General features: G+C 35.1%; 1 protein-coding gene across 1 annotated transcript in view; it reads right to left on the reverse strand.

The window, feature by feature from the left end:
• Positions 1-20,850, reverse strand: part of LOC133530634 (glycine receptor subunit alpha-2-like) — a 43,078-nt gene that overhangs the window by 6,821 nt on the left and 15,407 nt on the right. The window contains exon 6 of the mRNA XM_061868642.1: positions 10,390-10,524. Coding sequence (XP_061724626.1) covers positions 10,390-10,524 — 135 coding nt within the window. The remainder of the gene's footprint in view (positions 1-10,389; positions 10,525-20,850) is intronic.

Genomic DNA, 20,850 nt, shown 5'->3' on the forward strand with positions numbered 1-20,850 from the left:
CTGCTTACTGGATTTTAGAGGCTGACTACTGGAGAAAAGTGCCATTTTTTGTTTAATCTTAATTATAGATATTATAAAGAGGATTGTTATTTTTTGACATACTTTGTTTTAAAACTATAATAAACAATTGATCTAACCATGTTATGCGTTTATTTATCCGACTAATCCTGTAGAAACGTCGAGAGTACAAACTTTAAAAATGCGTTATAAGGCTGACTACTGGTGCCTTTACCCTATTTTAAATTCAATATTTACAGAAATATGGTCATTACAGGTCCCCTAAAAGTAGTTTAACATGTTCTTATAATCCAAAAGAATTTATTGGGATACAATTCTGCCCTATGTAGATGAAAACAACCCTATTGCAGTAGATTTCATTAAATACATTAAAAACATAAAGGGCGAATAGACCTTCATCTTTTAACGCATAAAGTGGTAGAAATTTTACAGGTGCCGAGAAAATATCAAAATACTCCAATTTTTTTCTTAAATGTCCCATGACTGGTGCCCTTAACATACCTTAAGGTTTCCAAGTTCGCACTTTTTGTGGACAACCATTATTTTACCAACATTACCTAAGTCTACTACTTAAATCTTTTATTTATATCAATTACTTGCTAAAATATTAGTTAATTATCAATATTTCAAAAATAACCATCGTGTCAAATGCTAACAAAATCTGTCATATTTAAATAAACAAATATTCCTATAGGACATTATTATACAAATCGACTAAGACCCACAGTAAGCTTAATAAGGCTTGGTGTTTCCTGTAAAGTCCCGGATAGACGTGCGAGTAAGTTCGCGAACTTACAGCTCGACGACCTTTTTCGCTCGTGTGTGAGCCTAAGTACGCGTACTTTACAAGCGAAAAAAGTCGTCGAGCCATAAGTTCGCGAACTTACTCGCCCGTCTATCAGCCACTTAACACGAGCAAATAATTAAACCATATATTGTACTCCTAAAACGATATAACTTTTGAATAACAACTTTTAAAAAATATGAAATCTTTAGTTTTTAACTTTTTCATATAAAATTAATATTATTTTCAATGTACGCTGTCATCAGTGTGTATGACGTTGCTTGTCACGCTTTAAACATAACAAAATGTGTAATAAAAATCAAAACATACGTTATTTTTCAAAGTTGTTGCACAAATGTTGGTGAGTTAGAGGAGCCTACAGTTTAATTTATTGCTCCTGTTACAGGAAACACCCGGTATACATATAACATATAAATACTTAAATACATAGAAAACACCCACGACTCAGCCGGCCTAGCCAAGGTGACGATCGCTATCGCTACGACAACGAAACGCTTTGTGTCTCTTTCACTCTTCCATATTAGTGCAACAGTGACAGTTGCGTTTCGATCGCTACGGAGCGTAGGTATGCGATTTGCATGTTGGCTACGCGGCCAGGAACACATATCCGCGCTCATCACATATATAAATGACCTTACCAGGATTTGAACCCGAGGTCATCGGCTTCATACTCGTAGGCAGGGTCACTACTCACTAGGCCAGACAGGTCGTAAAACGTATTCGTTTACATTATTTTCAATTTCTATTGAACCTTACTTTCAATTTAAACGTTGGAAAGTAATATACTAATATACGAGCATAGTTTCTATATATTTCAGTGGTTTTTGCGACAGAATTAAATAGAAGGCAATGAGGAACACGGCAATCTAATATAATGACAAAATGAGGTGTACACTATTTCCGCAGTAAAATGACTGATAATTTTAGGTGCATGGAAATTGGGCTTAATGTCACTTCATCATTAACATATAAGTAACCAAATTTTAACATCCTTAGTGTTATGGAAGTACCTAGTGGTTTTATTTGTAGCGCTAAGATGGTCGGCTCTTTATCATTTATCACCATATCTGTCACGTTCTAACAAGTATGTAAGCGCGAAAGTGACGGGCACAGTGACAAGTGATAAAAATGGAACCATAATACCGTCGCTGACTGATATTCAATTGGATAAAATATAGATACCGCGCGAAATTGACACAATTTGTTGTATATTTACCACAGCTGTGCCCTTACGTTTTTAGGGTTCCGTAGTCAACTAGGAACCCTTATAGTTTCGCCATGTCCGTCTGTCTGTCTGTCTGTCTGTCTGTCCGAGGCTTTGCTCCGTGGTCCTTAGTGCTAGAAAGCTGAAATTCGGCATGGATATATAAATCAATAAAGCCGACAAAGTCGTACAATAAAAACTAAATTTTTTTTTTTTGCTGCAACCCTACCAGTGTGGGGTATCGTTGGAAAGGTCTTTTAAAACTAATAGGGGTCTTCAACAAACATTTTTTGATAAAGTGAATATATTCGGAGATAATCACTCCGAAAGAAAAAAAAATGTGACCCCCCCCCTCCAACTTTTGATCCATAGGTCCAAAAATATGAAAAAAATCGTGGAAGTAGAGCTTAAGAAAGACATGAAATGAAAACTATAGCGGACATGATCAGTTTAGCTGTTTTTGAGTTATCGCAAAAAGTTTCCCCTTCATAGTAAAAAGACTTACTTTAATTAGGTACTGATTATGCAAATTTGCCTATTTGTTTAACTCGCGTGAAAGGTACCGTTTCATCCCTTGGTTAACAATTTACTATACTTTAATCTCCAGTTTAGCTTATTGTGACGGAAGAGTAACTACGGAACCCTACACTGAGCGTGGCCCGACATGCTCTTGGCCGGTTTTTAATTATAATAAGAGTTAGGAGCATTCATAAATTTGTATGAAAACTGTTTCGCTCCTATCTTTTACAATAATCAAAAAATCGAAAAAGTCAAACGTAGGGCGTAGCTATGATGTAAAAATATTTTCCATAATGTCAATATCCTATCCAGAGAGGAAAATGGGAACTACGTTTGTATGGAAAAGCGGCCGTCCCCCTTCCTGTTGATGCAGATGTCAACAATCGCATGTGTTGACCCTGGGTTGACCCTCAGTCGTGATGATACGAGGAAAGTAAGCACAAATTTATACAATATTGAATATACCTAATATTAAGTCATTCATTACCTATGAAATTGGCGTTTTGTATGGACAACTTTAACGAAATTCGATTTTTCATACAATGAATTTTGCGGATTATTTTGTGATGGCATTTTCAAACCAAACATATTTTTGCCAGTAATCTGAGACATTTTTAAGGCACATTTTCTATCTCATATTTTTTTTTAAATCTGCCCCGTCAGAAAAATATAAGTCATTTAAATACTCGAGCCGGCAGCACATGAAGAGCTGTTTTCAGGGCGGTATTCTGAATACATAAAACAATAGGTAGGGTAACGGCGGCTATTAACGCGGGTATCAAAATCGACGTCTAACACCGCGGTGTTTACAAATACGCATTTTGCAAGCAAACAGATCTATCCCCTAAGAAATAAAGCATACACAAAACAAGCTCATTCATTGGTCTATCGTGCCCATTAGTGTGCATTTGTGTGAGTGTAACAAAAAACTCGCGATTCGTCAGTTTGTGCGACGGCGGCGCAAGAACCGGTTGTTCCATACAGACGCGTGACACCACAGGTAAGTGCACTCCAATCTTACTTAGTGTTTTACGTAATAGTTATGGCAAATAAACTAGTGCAATGCCTTTTAAGAGGTTGTGTATTGTTTTCTACACGATTTTGAATTACTTTTAACTTAGTTTTTGACCCGGAAATACGTTTAAAATTGAAAATAAAATACAGCGGTGATAGGCGCCAATTACTTCTGTGGTAAGTAATTCCGTGGTATGCCACGGTAATAGAAAAAGTGGTAGTTTTGTTATTTACTCTTTAGTTTTGGTACAAATTATCAATTTTATAATTTCTTTTATTTATTCCAATCTTGATCTATTCACGCTATTAAAGAGCTATTTCCGTGGTATGGAAAGTATTTAACTAACCCTTAATTTTTAACAAAAACTTCAGCACCAATTTCCTTGTTTGTATGGGAACCCTTAATCTGTCAACTTTTTTTTATTTTGAGTTAAAACCTAAAATTTACTTGCCAGTTATGTGATTTTGTCTTTACAAGAAGCTTGTAATATACGTGTTTGATTTGATTTGAAAAACCATCTGTGTTTTATTATTTTTATGGGTCGGAATTAGGTTTAATTAAACTCCAAATTAAGCCTATTACCGATGGTATGATCAGATTACCCTCGGTAATAGAATGTATAGAAATCTATTACCGACCCAGAGAAATATCGAATGGGTCGGTAATAGGCTCTTAAAGAGTTATCTATTACCGAGTGACTATTTGGTATTGTATTGAAATATCGCATTTAGGGTACCGCAAGTACAGATTTCGTTGATAAAATTTAGACTTCAGTTATCATTATCAGATTTAAATTCTTCTGTTTTCTGATTCAGTTATTACTCTGACAAGGAAGGGTACCCAACTGCCGGACATTTCCGATTAGTTTTTTTTTTATATAATTTTATTTATACAGTAGTCCAAAATCTCAGACATGATTTTTTTAGCTATAAGAATCAGCAATAAGAAAAGTACTGTGATTTGTTAATTATAAACGGGTAAATTATAACACATAATATGTGAGAGACTTTATTTAACTTAATTACCTTATCAAAAATATTAGAATTAAAAATTTTCATGTTTTTATATAATATATAGTCGAAATTTTATAAGGTGGACGTTTACTATTTCACTGTGGTAAACTTTCACTCAGGTGGTAAACGTCCAGCTTATAAAATTTCGACTATAATTTACGCTGTGCCTTATGAGTAAATGTTACTTACTTGTTTTTTTGTGCAGCTAATTATGTCAGTAAGACAAATTCTTATCAATCTTTATAGCATTTAAAAATTACTTTATTTAATAACAGGCAGGCCTATTTGTCATATACGTTCTTAGTAAAACTTTACTAATAGTAATTTTTAGGGTTCCGTAGCCAAATGGCAAAAAACGGAACCCTTATAGATTCGTCATGTCCGTCTGTCTGTCCGATTCTGTCACAGCCACTTTTTTCCGAAACTATAAGAGCTGTACTGTTCAAACTTAGTAAGTGGATGTATTCTATGAACCGCATTAAGATTTTCACACAAAAATAGAAAAAAAACAATAAATTTTGGGGGTTCCCCATACTTAGAACTGAACTCAAAAAATCTTTTTTCATCAAACCCATACGCGTGGGGTATCTATGGATAGGTCTTCAAAAATGATATTGAGGTTTCTAATATCATTTTTTTCTAAACTGAATAGTTTGCGCGAGAGAACCTCCCAAAGTGAAAAAAAGTGTGTCCCCCCCCCCTGTAACTTCTAAAATAACAGAATGAAAAATCTAAAAAAAATATATGATATACATTGCCATGTAAACTTCCACCGAAAATTGGTTTGAACGAGATCTAGTAAGTAGTTTTTTTTTAATACGTCATGAAATTAAAAAAAAAATTTTTTTTCAACATACCCATACATGTGGGGATCTATGGATAGGTCTTCAAAAATGATATTAAGGTTTCTAATATCATTTTTTTCTAAACTGAATAGTTTGCGCGAGAGAACCTCCCAAAGTGAAAAAAAGTGTGTCCCCCCCCCCCCCCCTGTAACTTCTAAAATAACAGAATGAAAAATCTAAAAAAAATATATGATATACATTACGATGCAAACTTCTAACGAAAATTGGTTTGAACGAGATCTAGTGAGTAGTTTTTTTTAATACGTCATAAAGGAACCCTTCTTGGGCGAGTCCGACTCGCACTTGGCCGCTTTTTTGTTGTTTTACTTGTAAAACATTCAACTTATAACTTGTTATACAGGTACTCGTGGGTACTTGGTAAGTTAACTATTTAATAGTATTTGATTGTGCCAAAGTGTAATTATAATCTCTTCGAATATATCTCTTATTATTGAACATACTCATATAGTTTTATTTTTTATTTTTGTGTCATTATTAAAGTTAATGACACAAAAATAATATACAGAACCCACGTCGTTATTATTGTTTTAACCCTCGGTATTAGGTTTCGAATTTTGAGTTTGATTTCTATTAACGAGTGCAGAAAAATCATGCCAATTGTACCCTCGGTAATGAAAGCTCAATTCGCGATAATAGAATCACAGCCTGTCCCTTGCCACGGTAATAGAAGATTTGGTCATTTTGGCTTCAAAAAATATTTTAATACATATAATAACCCAAAATGAATCCAAAAACGTGTGAAACGGAAAGTTCATTAAATGCTCTGATGAAAAAAAAATATTCCTGGCTGTTAGACAGCATTGATACCCTTAATTTTTGGATCTCTTTTGAAAAGTTCCTTAACTACCACGGTAATAGGTGCCTTTACCCTAAACGTAGAAAATAATTGTATGTAAAATCGTTGTTATGTAGCGCACTAATGAAATTAAAAAATACTTCGAAGTTACTATTAAAATAAATAAACTACGACATGACTAATACTTATGAACAAAAACGCCAATTTCATAAGTAATGACCCAATATGCCAAGCTTCGTAGCTAGATTTCACATTGTGATGTTCACATTCGTTATATATAAAATATATTAAATAATAATAATAATAAATAATCGTGAGTAGGTAAGCATCGCATCTAAATGATGGTATCAAATTTACAACGGCCAAAACTGCCATAAACCAATTTGATACAATTGTTTGTGAGGATTGCCCTCAATGGATGGGCTTAGCTTAATTAAAACAAAGCCAGTCCAAATATACCTAATCTCACGATTCGTAGGATTAACTAAGGGTAGGTATGCCAATGAATTACACCGCGATACAGATTAAACTTAAGTGCAATCCACTGAACGATTGTGTACTAGCTCTAGCTTCGGCAACTGTACGTTCTTATCCACCAGCGGGACATCCTTGTCCCATATTATCGGAAGACTGGCACTGAAAGACGCTCACCAGTAAAGTAACTTTCTTACGGTAGATGTCGCTAGTGATGTAGTGGGAATGTTGTCTATGGATGAAGTCTTGGTGGCTCAGTTGACAGAGCGCTGGAGTATCGATCCAGAGGCCGTAAATTTAAGTAATTCACCCAAAGCAGTATTTTTTCCACTTTTAAATTTATTTATTCCTCGCACAACGTATCAGTATTGCGATACAACGAGGAAATGCCGCCAGCATCCTTGGTACAATGCCTCAAGGGCCTATTTTAGATATAAGCTAGTTATAGTAATCATCTGTATATATCCATTATGTATATTGTTATTGTCAATAAATAGAATATTTAATTATTTTCTAAGCGTAATAGCATCGTTTGCAGACGTTTCTGCTATTTCAAAAACTAGTTCAGTTAAGTAGATCTGAGTACAATTTAGTCTGCAGCTGCTACAGCTGCGACAAATCAAGGTTCTTATCCACCAGCTAGACAGTCGTGTCCCCTTGAAAGACTGGCACGGAAAGAGACTTACCACTAGAGAACTCAGGCCACATAGAGAACGTGCTAATCGTTAACGCTCAGTAGCGTATCGAAGTCATCTCTCTCCATTGTTGTTGTCCTAAAGCACCCCAGAGGTGCAAAGGGCCTTCACAAGCTCGCGCCACGCCTTCCTATCTTCAGCTCGTCCTCTGGCCTCGCTCCAGCTCAACCCGACCGCTCGTAACTCTCTTTGGACGGACCGTTGCCAAGAGTGTACAGGACGCCCGGAGCCACGGCTTCCGTCCGGCGGTTTCCACGCGAAAGCCATGGTAGCATTATTCGTTTCCCCTCTTCGAATTGTATGTCCTATCCATCTCCATTTCCGTGTCACAATTTCTTCGTCAATGGGTGTTTGCCGGCATATACTCCATAGGTCTTCATTTCGAATGGTTTTTGGCCAGAAAACGCGAAGGATCGACCTGAGGGACTTGTTGACGAAGACCTGAAGTTTATTAGTTAGGCCTTTAGTCACTCTCCACGTTTCGCAGCCAAAAAGCAACACAGATTTCACAGTGGATTCGAAGAGGGAAAGTTTCTCTCTCCATTACTCTTCCATATTAGTGCAACAGTGACAGGTGTGTTTCGTTCGCTACGGAGCGTTAACGATTAGCACATTGGCTACGCGGGCAGATCTACTAAGATCTGAGTACCATCTACTGTACAATTTAGTCCACGGCTGCTAGAGCTGCATAAAATTAAGGTTTCCGTCTACCAGCGAGACGTCCGTGTCCAATTAGAAGATTGTCATTGAAAGAGGCTCACCACCCCAACGAGACTTGTGCCTAAGACCGTTTTCACATTGGCGGATCCGATATCGGATGTCGGATGAGAGTAAAATGTAAGACATATATGTGTTTCTGTATTTATTTATTCATTTAATATTTCGTTATTACTAAAAACGATAGATGGCAACTGTTTTTCTCATTGGCGCCTTTCGACATCTGAAAATCCAGCCACGTCGGAGCCCCGCGTCAGGCTATCGGACCGATAATGTTTGTTTGTGCGCGTATCTAGGCATAATTTTTGTCTAGTGTGCACTAAAGACGGCACGACCTGACTACGCGAATGTAGGATCCTACGTCCGTACCCCTAGTGTAAATTTATTCGATAGCGAAACGTTTGTGTTAAGTCTCATTTTAGAAACTCAAAATCCCATACAAAATGAGAGTTAACGCCCAGCCAACACAGATTAGCTGAATAAATTTTGCGTAAAAGCAATTCTTTTGACTTTAAGCTGGATAAAGTATTTGTATAACTTCTGTGTAAGCGCTTATACAGATGATATTCAGGCAATTTGGGCACAAAATATCTTGCTTCAATTTGGATAACATTTGATTAATAGCCACATAGCAGCTGAATAAATGTACAACACACTGAATATCTTCTGCACAAATTCTGATTTTTCTTTAGTCCAGAAATTATACATCTTTTATGCAGTTGTTAATTTGTGAGTTCAGATATTCAAATGATATTCAAGATTCCGATCTCAGGAGTAGTTTTATAAAGAAATTATGCAAGTTAAAAAAGTATAAATGTATTTTTCATTGTGACGAGATTATTTTGTGTTACTTAGTTCACAAAATTCTAATGGTCGCTGATCACGTCTTCAAAAATTTGGTAAGTAAATTGTTTCATATATTTTAAGTAAGTTTAAGGTGAATTATATAAACGCATGGCACTTTACTGTGAATTATCAATATGATTAATATAAAAATTTTTGAGCGCCTTAAGATAAAGCTACAATTTAAAAGGTAAACAAATGTAAAATAATATTTAAATTAAATTATCTTTACTTTTTATCAAATTTCAGTCCCAGCAAATAATGAGAATCAAATTTTGTATGACTGCTTATGTTTCCTACACACTAAACAAAGTGTTTCATAAGATAAATGTTGAGGATTTTTATAAAAAGAGGTTATGTCGAACGTTAGTTAATGGCGGACGGCCAATTTGAATAAAAGTGTCTATTTCAGTGATTATGTAGCTTATTTCACCATAATAGTTCACATGCGACTACATATCCAGAAATTATTTGGTTTAAAGTACAATAATTTATATACATATAATCCTTTTGTATTACTAGTAATACTATTTTTAGATACTATTTTTTATCTTTACATACTCTCGTGAACACTTTCTTCTTATTCCTCCCGTTCTCTTTCTTTTTTTCCATGAAATATTTACGCTTTTGTTATTATTTTTCTGAGGAGGCATATTGTTGATGCAGCATTTAATTATCACTGTGACACAAAATGGTGAAATATCTGGATATAAACATACGATATCTTCAACTAACCAGTTATTTGCTGCTTAAGATACCCACATTTGCAACTGATATTGTTTTAAGCTTAACATAAAGACAATTGTACGCTTATAGCGCTATAAGTTAGGTAAAACAAGGAGTTTATTTTCAATTATGCAGAAGTCAGCTGTGTAAAGAAGAAAAAATCTAAAATATTCAGCATCTGAATAAATTAGTACCATTTCGTACACTATGCAGCTTAAAGAAAATATTTTGTATAAGTAATATTCAGCGTTTTGCTGTTTAACTGCTTTGCTTAAATATGTTATACAGGAAAATGCAAAAATTTCAGCTACTGTGCAGATAATAGCTTTTTCAATTACTTTTATTTGAATATCGCTTGTTTAGCAGATTCTACTCTTGATTACTATTCAGCTTGAAAAAATACCGCGAACTTTATACAGAATTTAGTAAGCTTACAACATTATTTTAATTTAAGAACTCTCTTATTCAAAATAAAGCCATAACGTCAGCTGTGATACAAAAGTAATAAAGCTTGACACTGCTATTGTGGTATATTTTCGCTTCTATCTGGCTTATGTGTTGGCTGGGGCGCAAACGCGTACGTCACGTTTCGCTGGCGAATAAATTTACACTAGAGGTACCGATTTCTAATCGGACAGTGTGAAATCGCTTTTATTATTAATTTACTGGCTAGACCAAGCTAAACATTGGGAACTCACCGGTAGAGTAGACTTGAGTGCAATCCGCAGTGCGGTTGTGGACTATCTCCAGTTGAGGCAGCTCGATGTTTTCGTCCACCACCAGAGGGACATCGGGGTCCCATTGGAATATGAGGTCGTCCGTCGTGTGCGACACTGGAAATGATACATATTATTACTTACTTTTTGGACCCAATCGCAGTTCTTTTTATGAGCTCAGTTATTTCTCTATGATGGAGTAAATGTTTCTAACCATTTTTTGGAAGTGTAGCACATTAATTTATTTAGAAATGTAACATTTAACACACTGAGTGCCAGCGACCCGCTAGGCGGGTTCTTTGTTCATACTTCGTAGGCACTTTTCCCTGTATACGGTTTTCTCGTATCTTCATCGGCTACGCTCGCAGCGCGAAGCTCGGGTTGGCACAGAATGTATTAAGTTATAATACATATATACATATAATCATGCCTATTTCCTGGAGAGGTAGGCAGAGACCACGGATTTCCACTTGCTACGATCCTGAGATACGTCTTTCGTTTCCTTCACTTTCATGACATTCCTCATACACGTTCCCTTTAAAAAGTACGAGTATCTGCAACAGTTGGACTGTTTTATATATAGAGACATATTTTGTTAAGCTATCAGAGAATACTTTTGACACAGTCATAGTCTAATGTATTACTTTTGTGTCGACTGTATTATGGAAATTAATTAATTGTTATTTCTCAGGAATAATCTAGAGCCTGTTGCTTTAATCAGAGCAAATATTTCTTTACGGTATTTAATTTACATTGCAGTTCTAATTCACTTACAATATATTTCGTTGTTTCAAGCTTATTTATTTATTTAAACTTTATAAAAAGTACCAATGGCGGACTTAACGTCTTGAGGCATTCTCTACCAGTCAACCATTGGGCTAAACAGAAACAGTTTGGTGCAGGATTGTAAAGAGTTGATATGGAAATAGACACAAGTCAAGACTACTAGATTAGAATTTTTCTATCCTCAAAAGTAGTGGTTATTAACTTTTTCTTCCGAAAAGCTAAGGTTCCTACGATATTAAATATTGCGGTACAATAATATGTAAACGACTCTATAATTCATTGCATATTTATGCAGTTTTAATTTTGGAGGTTACTACTTTTGGGGTAAAAAACGGGTATATTGAAAATACTAACTGAACTGTCCTTGTTATTGATACTTACAAAATATTCAAAAATAATCAGCGCGACAATAATCCCTAACTTTTTCTGTCGCTCTGACGTTGAAAAATCGACTTTGTTTTCCCTAATAGTGTAGGAAATAAAGGTAGTGGACCCCGCAGTAATTCCTCTGCCAGAAAAAACTTTACAGTATGATAAAGTATCAATAAATAAAAAGTATTGTCTTAATTTCCAAAGAATAATAATAATAGGATTTAAGTAAATACCTAAAGTATTAAATCGTTAATATCTTTTTACGGAAAAATGCTCCGTTCAAACTTTCTTCACCAGACATATTCATGTAACGTATTATAACAATATATGAAATATCCAAAAAAATATCCCAGTAGAAATACCAATATTAATAAAATATAATTTTTGGACGTGTCTTGGACCGGAAAATTACTCCGTCTAATTTTTTCACTGAAATGCCATTTTATTGCCGTTTTATAGCTACAAAATGAAAATCTAAAAAAAAATCCATGTAACTATACTATTTTCAGAAATTGCCTTTTTACTCGCTGTGAAAAATTTCTCTATCCATTTTATTTATTGAATTAAGATCACAGTTTTATTTCCATCCAACTATAAAAACATCCAAAAAAATAACGAGCGTATTAAAAACTTAACATATCGGGAGCAGTGTGTAGGGAGCGGGGTGTACAAGCGGGGTGCGGGAGCGGTACCGGCCGCCGCAAGCGCGCGCGCCGCGCCTGCCTGGCGGTGGCAGCTTGCTACTTCTCTATTCATTCGCGTATCGCCTAGGTGCATAGGTTACTGTTGTTAAAAATATTTCTACTTGTTTCTTTTTTGACCTGCCTAATGCCTGCCTGTCTGTGTTGTACCTACCGTAAGTATAGTCTCTACCGTACCTACAAATGAAGTAGGTAGGTTATGCGATGTGTCTAATTTAAATATTTATATTCTTAAATTCAATTTATTCAATTCGAGTCGTACGTATTAGGCCATCAAACGAAGGAAAAAACGGGGAAATAATTCGTGTATAAGCGAATTTTGGCATAGTTGTAGATAAAGGTACCTTACATAACATACTGAAAGTACTGATAGAGGGGGGTGGCGCTATTGTGTACGGGGGAGGGAGGGTTTAAATGTCCCTTTTTTAGTTTATCTTAAATAACTCGTGAACGGTGGCCCATATCAAAAAATGATCTATCACGCAAATCATCTATGTAACATTTCCTACAAGAAAAATTCAGTACACTTTTTACTAGGATCAATATTTAGAAAGATATTAAAGCGGGAAAATTAATTAAAATCAATTTTCTGGTACATTTTTCTATATTTTCGTAAACGGTGGCAATTAGCAAAAAACGCTGTAAAATGTAAATAATCTACACAAAACTTCTACAAAAAAGATTCAGTACCCTTTGTGAAAGGATCAATATTTAAAAAGATATTAAATAGGGAAAGTTAATAAAACCAATTCTAAGGTTCATTTTCTTTATTTTCGTAAATAATTTGTAAAGTATGACCCATAGCAAAAAAAAAAATGTCTTATACATAAAATTTTCTATAAGAAATATCTAGCACACTTTTCGCTAGGATGAATATTTAAAAAGATACTAAAGCGGGAATGTTAATAATAATCAATTTTAAAAACCCTTTTTAGTTTTCATAAGTAACTCGTAAACGGTAGCCCGTAGAAAAACACGTTCTTATACATAAAGAATGCACATAATATTTCCTACAAAAAATAGTTCGATCACTTTTCTCTAGGATCAATATTTAAGAAGATATTAGAGGGGGTAAATCAATTCATAGGTACTTTTTTTAGTTGTTCGTAAATAACTATTAAACGGTGCTCCAGTGCAATAAGAATGTTAAACATAAATACTTAACATACAATTTTCTGGAAAAAAGATTTATTACACTTTTTCTTTAGGTCAATATTATTGAGATATTAAACGGCGAAAGTTAATTTTAATCAATTCTGCACATTATTTGTGTTTCTCGCTTTAAAAGCTTAATAAATATTGATCTTAGGGAAAAGTGTTCCGCATGTCTTTTGTAAAAAAAATATTATAATTGTTTATATACACATTTATATTTTTTGCTATAGGTCATACTTTACAAATTATTTACGAAAAACTAAAAAAAGAGACCTGAGGATTCATTGTAAGTAACTTTGCTCCTCTTTGACTAAAAAACCGGACAAGTGCGAGTCGGACTCGCCCACTGAGGGTTCCGTACTTTTTAGTATTTGTTGTTATAGCGGCAACAGAAATACATATAAATATAAATATTTCTGTCATAGCATGCCAAACTATAATTCTAAACGTAACCAGCGACAATGATATCGCTCGGAGCGCACGTGAGACAATTGCATCGACGCGGCTGCTAGCTCTAAATAGCCCTTTTTTAGTTTATCTTAAATAACTCTTAAACGGTGGCCCATATCAAAAAATGTTCTTTCACGCAAATCATCTAAATAAAATTTCGAACAAGAAAAATTCAGTCCACTTTGTTATTTAAAGATTAGGCGGGAAAGTTAAATAAAATAAATTTTATGGTCCATTTTTCTATATTTTCGTAAACGGTGGCAATTAGCAAAAAACGCTGTAAAATGTAAATGATCTACATAAAACTTTCTACAAAAAAGATTCAATACCCTTTGTGAAAGGATCAATATTTAAAAATATATTAAAGAGGGATAGTTAATAAAACCAATTCTAAGGTTCCTTTTCTTTAGTTTTCGTAAATAATTTCTAAAGTATTACCCATAGCAAAAAAATGTCTCATACATAAATAAGTAACATAAAATTTTCTGTAAGAAATATGTAGCACACTTTTAGCTAGGATGAATATTTAAAAAGATACTAAAGCGGGAATGTTAATAATAATCAATTTTAAAAACCCTTTTTAGTTTTCGTAAGTAACTCGTAAACGGTAGCCCGTAGCAAAACACGTTCAAACATAAATACTTAACATAAAATTTTCTAGAAAAAAGATTTCTATTCTTTTTCTTTAGGATCAATATTATTGAGATATTAAACCGCGAAAGTTAATTTTAATCAATTCTGCACATTATTTGTGTTTCTCGCTTTAAAACCTTAATAAATATTGATCTTAGGGAAAAATGTTCCGCATGTCTTTTGTAGAAAATTTTATTATAATTGTTTATATATATATTTTGCTATAGGTCATAATACTTTACAAATTATTTACGAAAAACTAAAAAAGAGATCTGAGGATTCATTGTAAGTAACTTTGCCCCTCTGACTAAAAAAAACCCAACAAGTGCGAGTCAGACTCGCCCACCGAGGGTTCCGTACTTTTTAGTATTTGTTGTTATAGCGGCAATAGAAATACATCATCTTTGAAAATTTCAACTGTATATCACGGTTCATGAGATACAGCCTGGTGACAGACGGACGGACGGACAGCGGAGTATTATTAATAGGGTCCCGTTTTAGCCTTTGGGTACGGAACCCTAAAAAGGACCTGGAAACTGATTATAATGAATTTTAATATCTCATTAAATATTGATCCTAGCGAAAAAAATTACGGAACTTTTGTTGTGTAAAATTACATTTCTATTATTAATGTATAAAGAACTTTTTGCATTGGGCCACTGTTTACGAGTTATTTACGAAAAACAAAAAAATTAGGGACTTGTAAATTGTTTGTGATTTATTTTCCCCCTTTAATATTGTTTTAAATATTGATCCTGGAGAAAAGTGGTCTGTATGTTTTTTGTAGGAAATATTATGTTAATTATTTATGTATAAGAACCTGTTTTGTTATGAGCTGCCGTTTAAGAGTTATTTACGAAAAATTAAGAAGTGACTTTAAAATTGATTAGTATTAATATTCCCGCTTTAGTATCTTTTTAAATGTTGATCCTAGCGAAAAGTTTCATATATCTTTCTTGTAGTAAAAATTATGGTTAATATTTATGTATGAGAGATTTTTTGCTATGGATCATACTTTACAAATTATTTACGAAAAACGAAAGAAAAGGAACCTTAGAATTGATTTTAATTGACTTTCCCCCTTTAATATCTTTTTAAATATTGATACTCTCAAAAAGTTTACTGAATCTTTTTTGTAAAAAAAATGTGTAAATTATTTACGTTTAATAAGGTTTTTGCTATTTACGGGTTATTCACGAAAATATAGTAAAATGGACCATAAAATTGATTTTAATTAACTTTCCCGCTTTAATATTTCTTAAATGTTGATCCTAGCGAAAAAGTGCACTGAATCTTTCGATTCGGCAATTTTATATATATTATTTACGTTAAAGAACATTTTTTACTATGGGCCACCGTTTGCGAGTTATTTAAGAAAAACTGAAAAAAGGGACCTTTAAACTCAGTCAGTCTATGTGGGCGTCTAAAGAAGGTAGCTGGCAGGGACTGGATGCAGAAAACGGGAAAACGTGCTTTGTGGCGCATCTGGGGGAGGCCTATGTCCAGCAGTGGACTGCAACAGGCTGACGATAATGATGATGAAGTATCTTTCAGCTTATAGTACAAGTTTCATAAAAACTGGTTCAGTAGTTTTAAAGATCTCGATGGTTAAGTTTTAAGATATCGCAATTTATTAACGATAAGCATACAATAAGTAGGTAATCTTTATTACGTGGCAAAAATTCTAGAACCTAGTTGTTTTTGACGTCGGTTGTTATTAACGTCTTTAGCGTGATATTATTCTAATCAATGTTATATAAAACTGCGTAAGTATATATTATATACTTAGTTATAGTACCTAGTTAATAAGGAAAGTTTGCATGCTTCATTAAGTAAAATGTACGCACTTAAAATTACTTACAGACCAACTATGTTTACCACTACATTTTGCAAATAAATATATCTTTATCTTTATCTTTATTCGGTACAAAGAAAACGCAAAAATCACTAAATGTAGTGTAAAGACTTACACATCAGTGACAACGACAACTCCCTTCTTAAGTGTGGACTGCGGGTCACGCGGTCGGGTCGTACTAGTAGCACAAGGACACTAATCTGCACTTAACTGCTAAAGGAAGACGGTACATTATTGCGTAACCGCGGGATGGATTTATCTTCGCTTCAAAAATTTCGGTGTTCTGGATGATATTTCTTTTGGATATTTTGAATTTAAGTGTATACGTATATATTTAGTATATATTTAAAAGAATACAGGCTGAGAAATTTTCCACTCTCAGTTTTTAATAGTTGTAAAATACATACATTTGGGTATGTATTTTTTTTGGATATTCTTACCCACTACGCCAAATTATATTCTAAGATCATATAAGAAGAAAAAAATGACAGAGCAATTTTCCGATGAAAATGAGCGTCAAAAAAGGAATTATCATTAAAAAAAAAATCTCATGTTTGACAAAATTTTTTGATTTTTTTCTAGTATTACATACTGATACAAATAACTTATTTGGTAAAATAATTTTGGACAGAGGAATTACTCGGTTAAACATATAAACAGATTTATATTTTTACGTATAAATACCTAACTTAGGTTTTTTTTTTTTTTGGATATTTATATGTTAGTTTCGGCTCATACTATACAATAACCAAGCAAAATTTCATGGACTGAGAAATTATTGCATGGGTCTCCATACAACAACTTGCTAGATTTACTACACTATAACTGCAAAATGCAACTAGTTCAGAATTCCATCCCAATATGCCAGGCGGCCATAATCTTTTGTACGTTAACGACCCCCACGAAAGAAATGATGGCGGCTGTTGTCGTCGCTGTCATACTCGACGCCTCAGGCGAAGAACGAACTAGGTGGATTAACTTTTTTTTGTCGTTATTCTGTACCGTCAGCGAGGCGCTAATAGTAGCATAGAAAAATTGTTATGGCTCCTCTACACGATCGGCCATCATACTGGCCCACTATGATGGGCTTATGGCGCGGCGGGATGGCGATGGGAAGGCCACAGAGTCAGTTTTTCGTCCGCATATCAAAGGTAGTGGGCCAGCGATGGTGCGTATACATCTTACACGTGGCCATGGCCCATTCGATAGTCCGTGCTCTCAACCATCGCATGGCCCTTTCGCTGGTCAAGCGATGAGTCATCGTGTAGAGGAGCCATAAACATCGCATGGCCATCTCGATGGTCCAGCGCTGGGCCATCGTGTAGAGGAAGATTAAACTACGTTCTACTTAGGGCCGGAGGGTCTACTACGATTACCGAAATACGCAAATTGAGGGGATCTTTCTTTTACTCCAATGAAGGCGTAATTAGAGTGACAAAGAAAGATGCTCGCAATTTGTGAACTTCGATTTTCGCGACTATAGCCCAGATGCACCAACCACGATTTACGGACTGATCAACGTGACTCAGCAACTATGAAAATTATGATACAATGAATTTTGACAGCGAACTCTTTAATCATTTGCTAAGTAGATGGTTGGAAAAGGCTTATAACTGCCATAAAAATGTATGTTTCACTATTTTAAATACCGTAAAACAAGTGCTTTAAAAGTGCCTCAGGAGACCGTAAGGCACCATTCGTTTATTACGTAAGACGATTTTTGCCACTTTTTGACCCCCTCCCGTCCTTATGTAAAAAAAAAGAACAGGCCGACCACCACCGCCCACCCGTATTACGTAAGAATCTAAAGGAAAAAAATAATATACTTATAAATATAAATATATATAAATATTATAGGACATTATTACACAAATTGACTAAGTCCCACAGTAAGCTCAATAAGGCTTGTGTTGAGGGTACTTAGACAACGATATATATAATATATAAATATTTATAAATACTTAAATACATAGAAAACAGCCATGACTCAGGAACAAATATCCATGCTCATCACACGAATAAATGCCCTTACCAGGATTTGAACCCGGGACCATCAGCTTCGTAGGCAGGGTCACTACCCACTAGGCCAAACCGGTCGTCATGGTCACTTATGTTTGATATGTTTTAGGTTTTATATTTAAAAAAAATTTGAATGTTTATTTGTACAAAGGTACTACAGTCCGTCTAAGCTAATTCTGCACCGAGTTTGAAAGCATAAAGTGTGCAAGTATTATTTTAATTAAACGACATAATTTCCCAGAACATTTGAAAACGGTGCCCATCTTTGTGATCTTACGTAAGGACTACGAATGATATCGCGAAACTGTAATCCAGTTTGTTGGCGAATGAAGTCCTCAGTTTCCATTATCGAATCATGCACCTAAACAAAACAATTAATAGCTTAAAAAGCAACATGTATAATTATTTAGGAAGCTAAATAAGATTTTACCAATTTTTTAAAATTTCTAAAAGGTATGTTTTTATTGGTCGGCTTGAATGAATGAATGAATGAATATTGAACGGCTTGAGGCGACAGCTTGGAAACATTTTGCAATAGCTGTCGGAATCCTCGGCAAATGGCGTAATCAGGGCGAAAGCATTCCTCTCGACTCGCGACCGCCCTAATTGGAGGGATAGTGCAACTGTAAACCGCCGGTTTTAATGCCACGCTTTTTGACGGAGTACCAAAGGTTCTTTATGTATGTTTGCCAAGTTTTTTCGTCACCCGAGTGTAATTTTCTTGGCGAGAAAACGGACAAATAGGAGATCTCTAATGACAAACTTCTATAGAAAGTGACGCCGTACATTTTTACTTTGGTCTCTGTTAGTTCCTCTTCCTCCTAAGAGATGGATTTCCAGTAATCTCCTAAAGCAATGCCTATAGCCTATGTCCAATTGTCCATCCTCAGGGCTTAAGAGGATACATGAGCTGACATTTAAATATTATAGGCGAATATATCTGTCTCGCTAACGGAAGCGGCTCCTAAAACAAGTGCGATAAGGACAACGCCAGGTTAGGCGAAAAATTCTGCGTAAAAATCTTAATAAACGATGTTTCGTACTCGACTGTTTGCTCCTCCAAAACTCAATCAAATGTAACGAAATTTTGAGATGGTAATGAAATTATATGTGTCGGACTGTTTTGATTTTAAGGCTAATTGATGTCAGTTTTGAATACCATGCTTCTTTTTGCGGCCTAGGAAATTAGGGCGTTTTTGCGAAAATTTTAAGTCCACTAGCGCCTTAAGAAACAATAATATCAAAAAAAGCAAAACAATCCGGCACAGATATTAATAATAACAATCTATGTTGTAAAAATCATTGCTCTAGCTTCAAAAACCACGGAGGAAACCGTCTGTTGCCTCGCGTTCCATTTCCCAGAACACATCTAAATCGCGTTAGTTTTACCATGAAAAAGTAACAAATAGAGATGCTTTCACATTTTTAATCTTAATATGGATACTATGTATAGAGCACACACGTTCTACGCAGCGTAAAGCTTAATGTAGACATGCCCTAACCGTAACACACGTATTCTTTGCATACGCCAAACAGAACCCATCAACCACCAATTCCAAAATTACTAGCACTCAACACGAACGCTCCAAAACACTCGAGTCAAGAACCGCCGATACAGCCCAGAAATTGACGGCTGAGGGGCTTCAGAATGTGGGGCAAGGGTCCTCGGCGACTCTCCCCGTCTGTGAAGTCAGCAGGTTTTATCGCGAGCCTCACTTAGACAATGTATAGATCGCCAATATTAGATAGGGGACGGAAATAGACGCTTTGATTTTTAGATTTAAGGAATAATTGGTTACGTCGGTTAGTCATAGAGCTTCGAGACGAGCGGGGTTGCGCTACTCTTAGGAGACTAAATCCCTTTTTGCCACTATACCATTCTGGAAAAGATTGTTAACCAAGAGATGAAATGGTGCCTTTCATCCGAGTTAGTGAAATGAAAATCTTTATTTTCAGGCAACTATTGGCCCATGGATAAATACCTTAAAACTAGCACACATATTAGCATAGTAGCTAAGCTATTCGAAATAAATAGGTAACATGATGACGAGGATTACCTCACGGCGCCCCTCTTTACTGTCCTTAACTTTGGATATGTTAACAAGAAGCGGAGGCGTTGGTAGCCTCACGGCAAGAGCGTGCGTCTTTTAATCCGGAAATTTCAAACCCCGGCTTGTACCAATAAGTTTTTTGGAACTTATGTACAATATATCATTCGGTGAAGAAAAACATCGTGAGAAAACCCGACTATTCCCTTTGGATTAGAAGGTTGTACTGGGTTGAAACTAGTGCCTACGCTCGCAGCTACACTGGACTTAATGCTTTATATCTATCATTAGGTTTTCTTACTGACAGGAAATGACATAAAGCATTAAGTTCTGCTGTCACTGTCACTCATGTTGCGCTAATATAGAAGAGTGATAGAGAGAGATGTATTTTAGTATGCCACGGAGCGTTAACGATTGGCATGTT

Source organism: Cydia pomonella, chromosome 23 (assembly GCF_033807575.1).
Source record: "Cydia pomonella isolate Wapato2018A chromosome 23, ilCydPomo1, whole genome shotgun sequence".
Taxonomy (NCBI): Eukaryota; Metazoa; Arthropoda; class Insecta; order Lepidoptera; family Tortricidae; genus Cydia; species Cydia pomonella.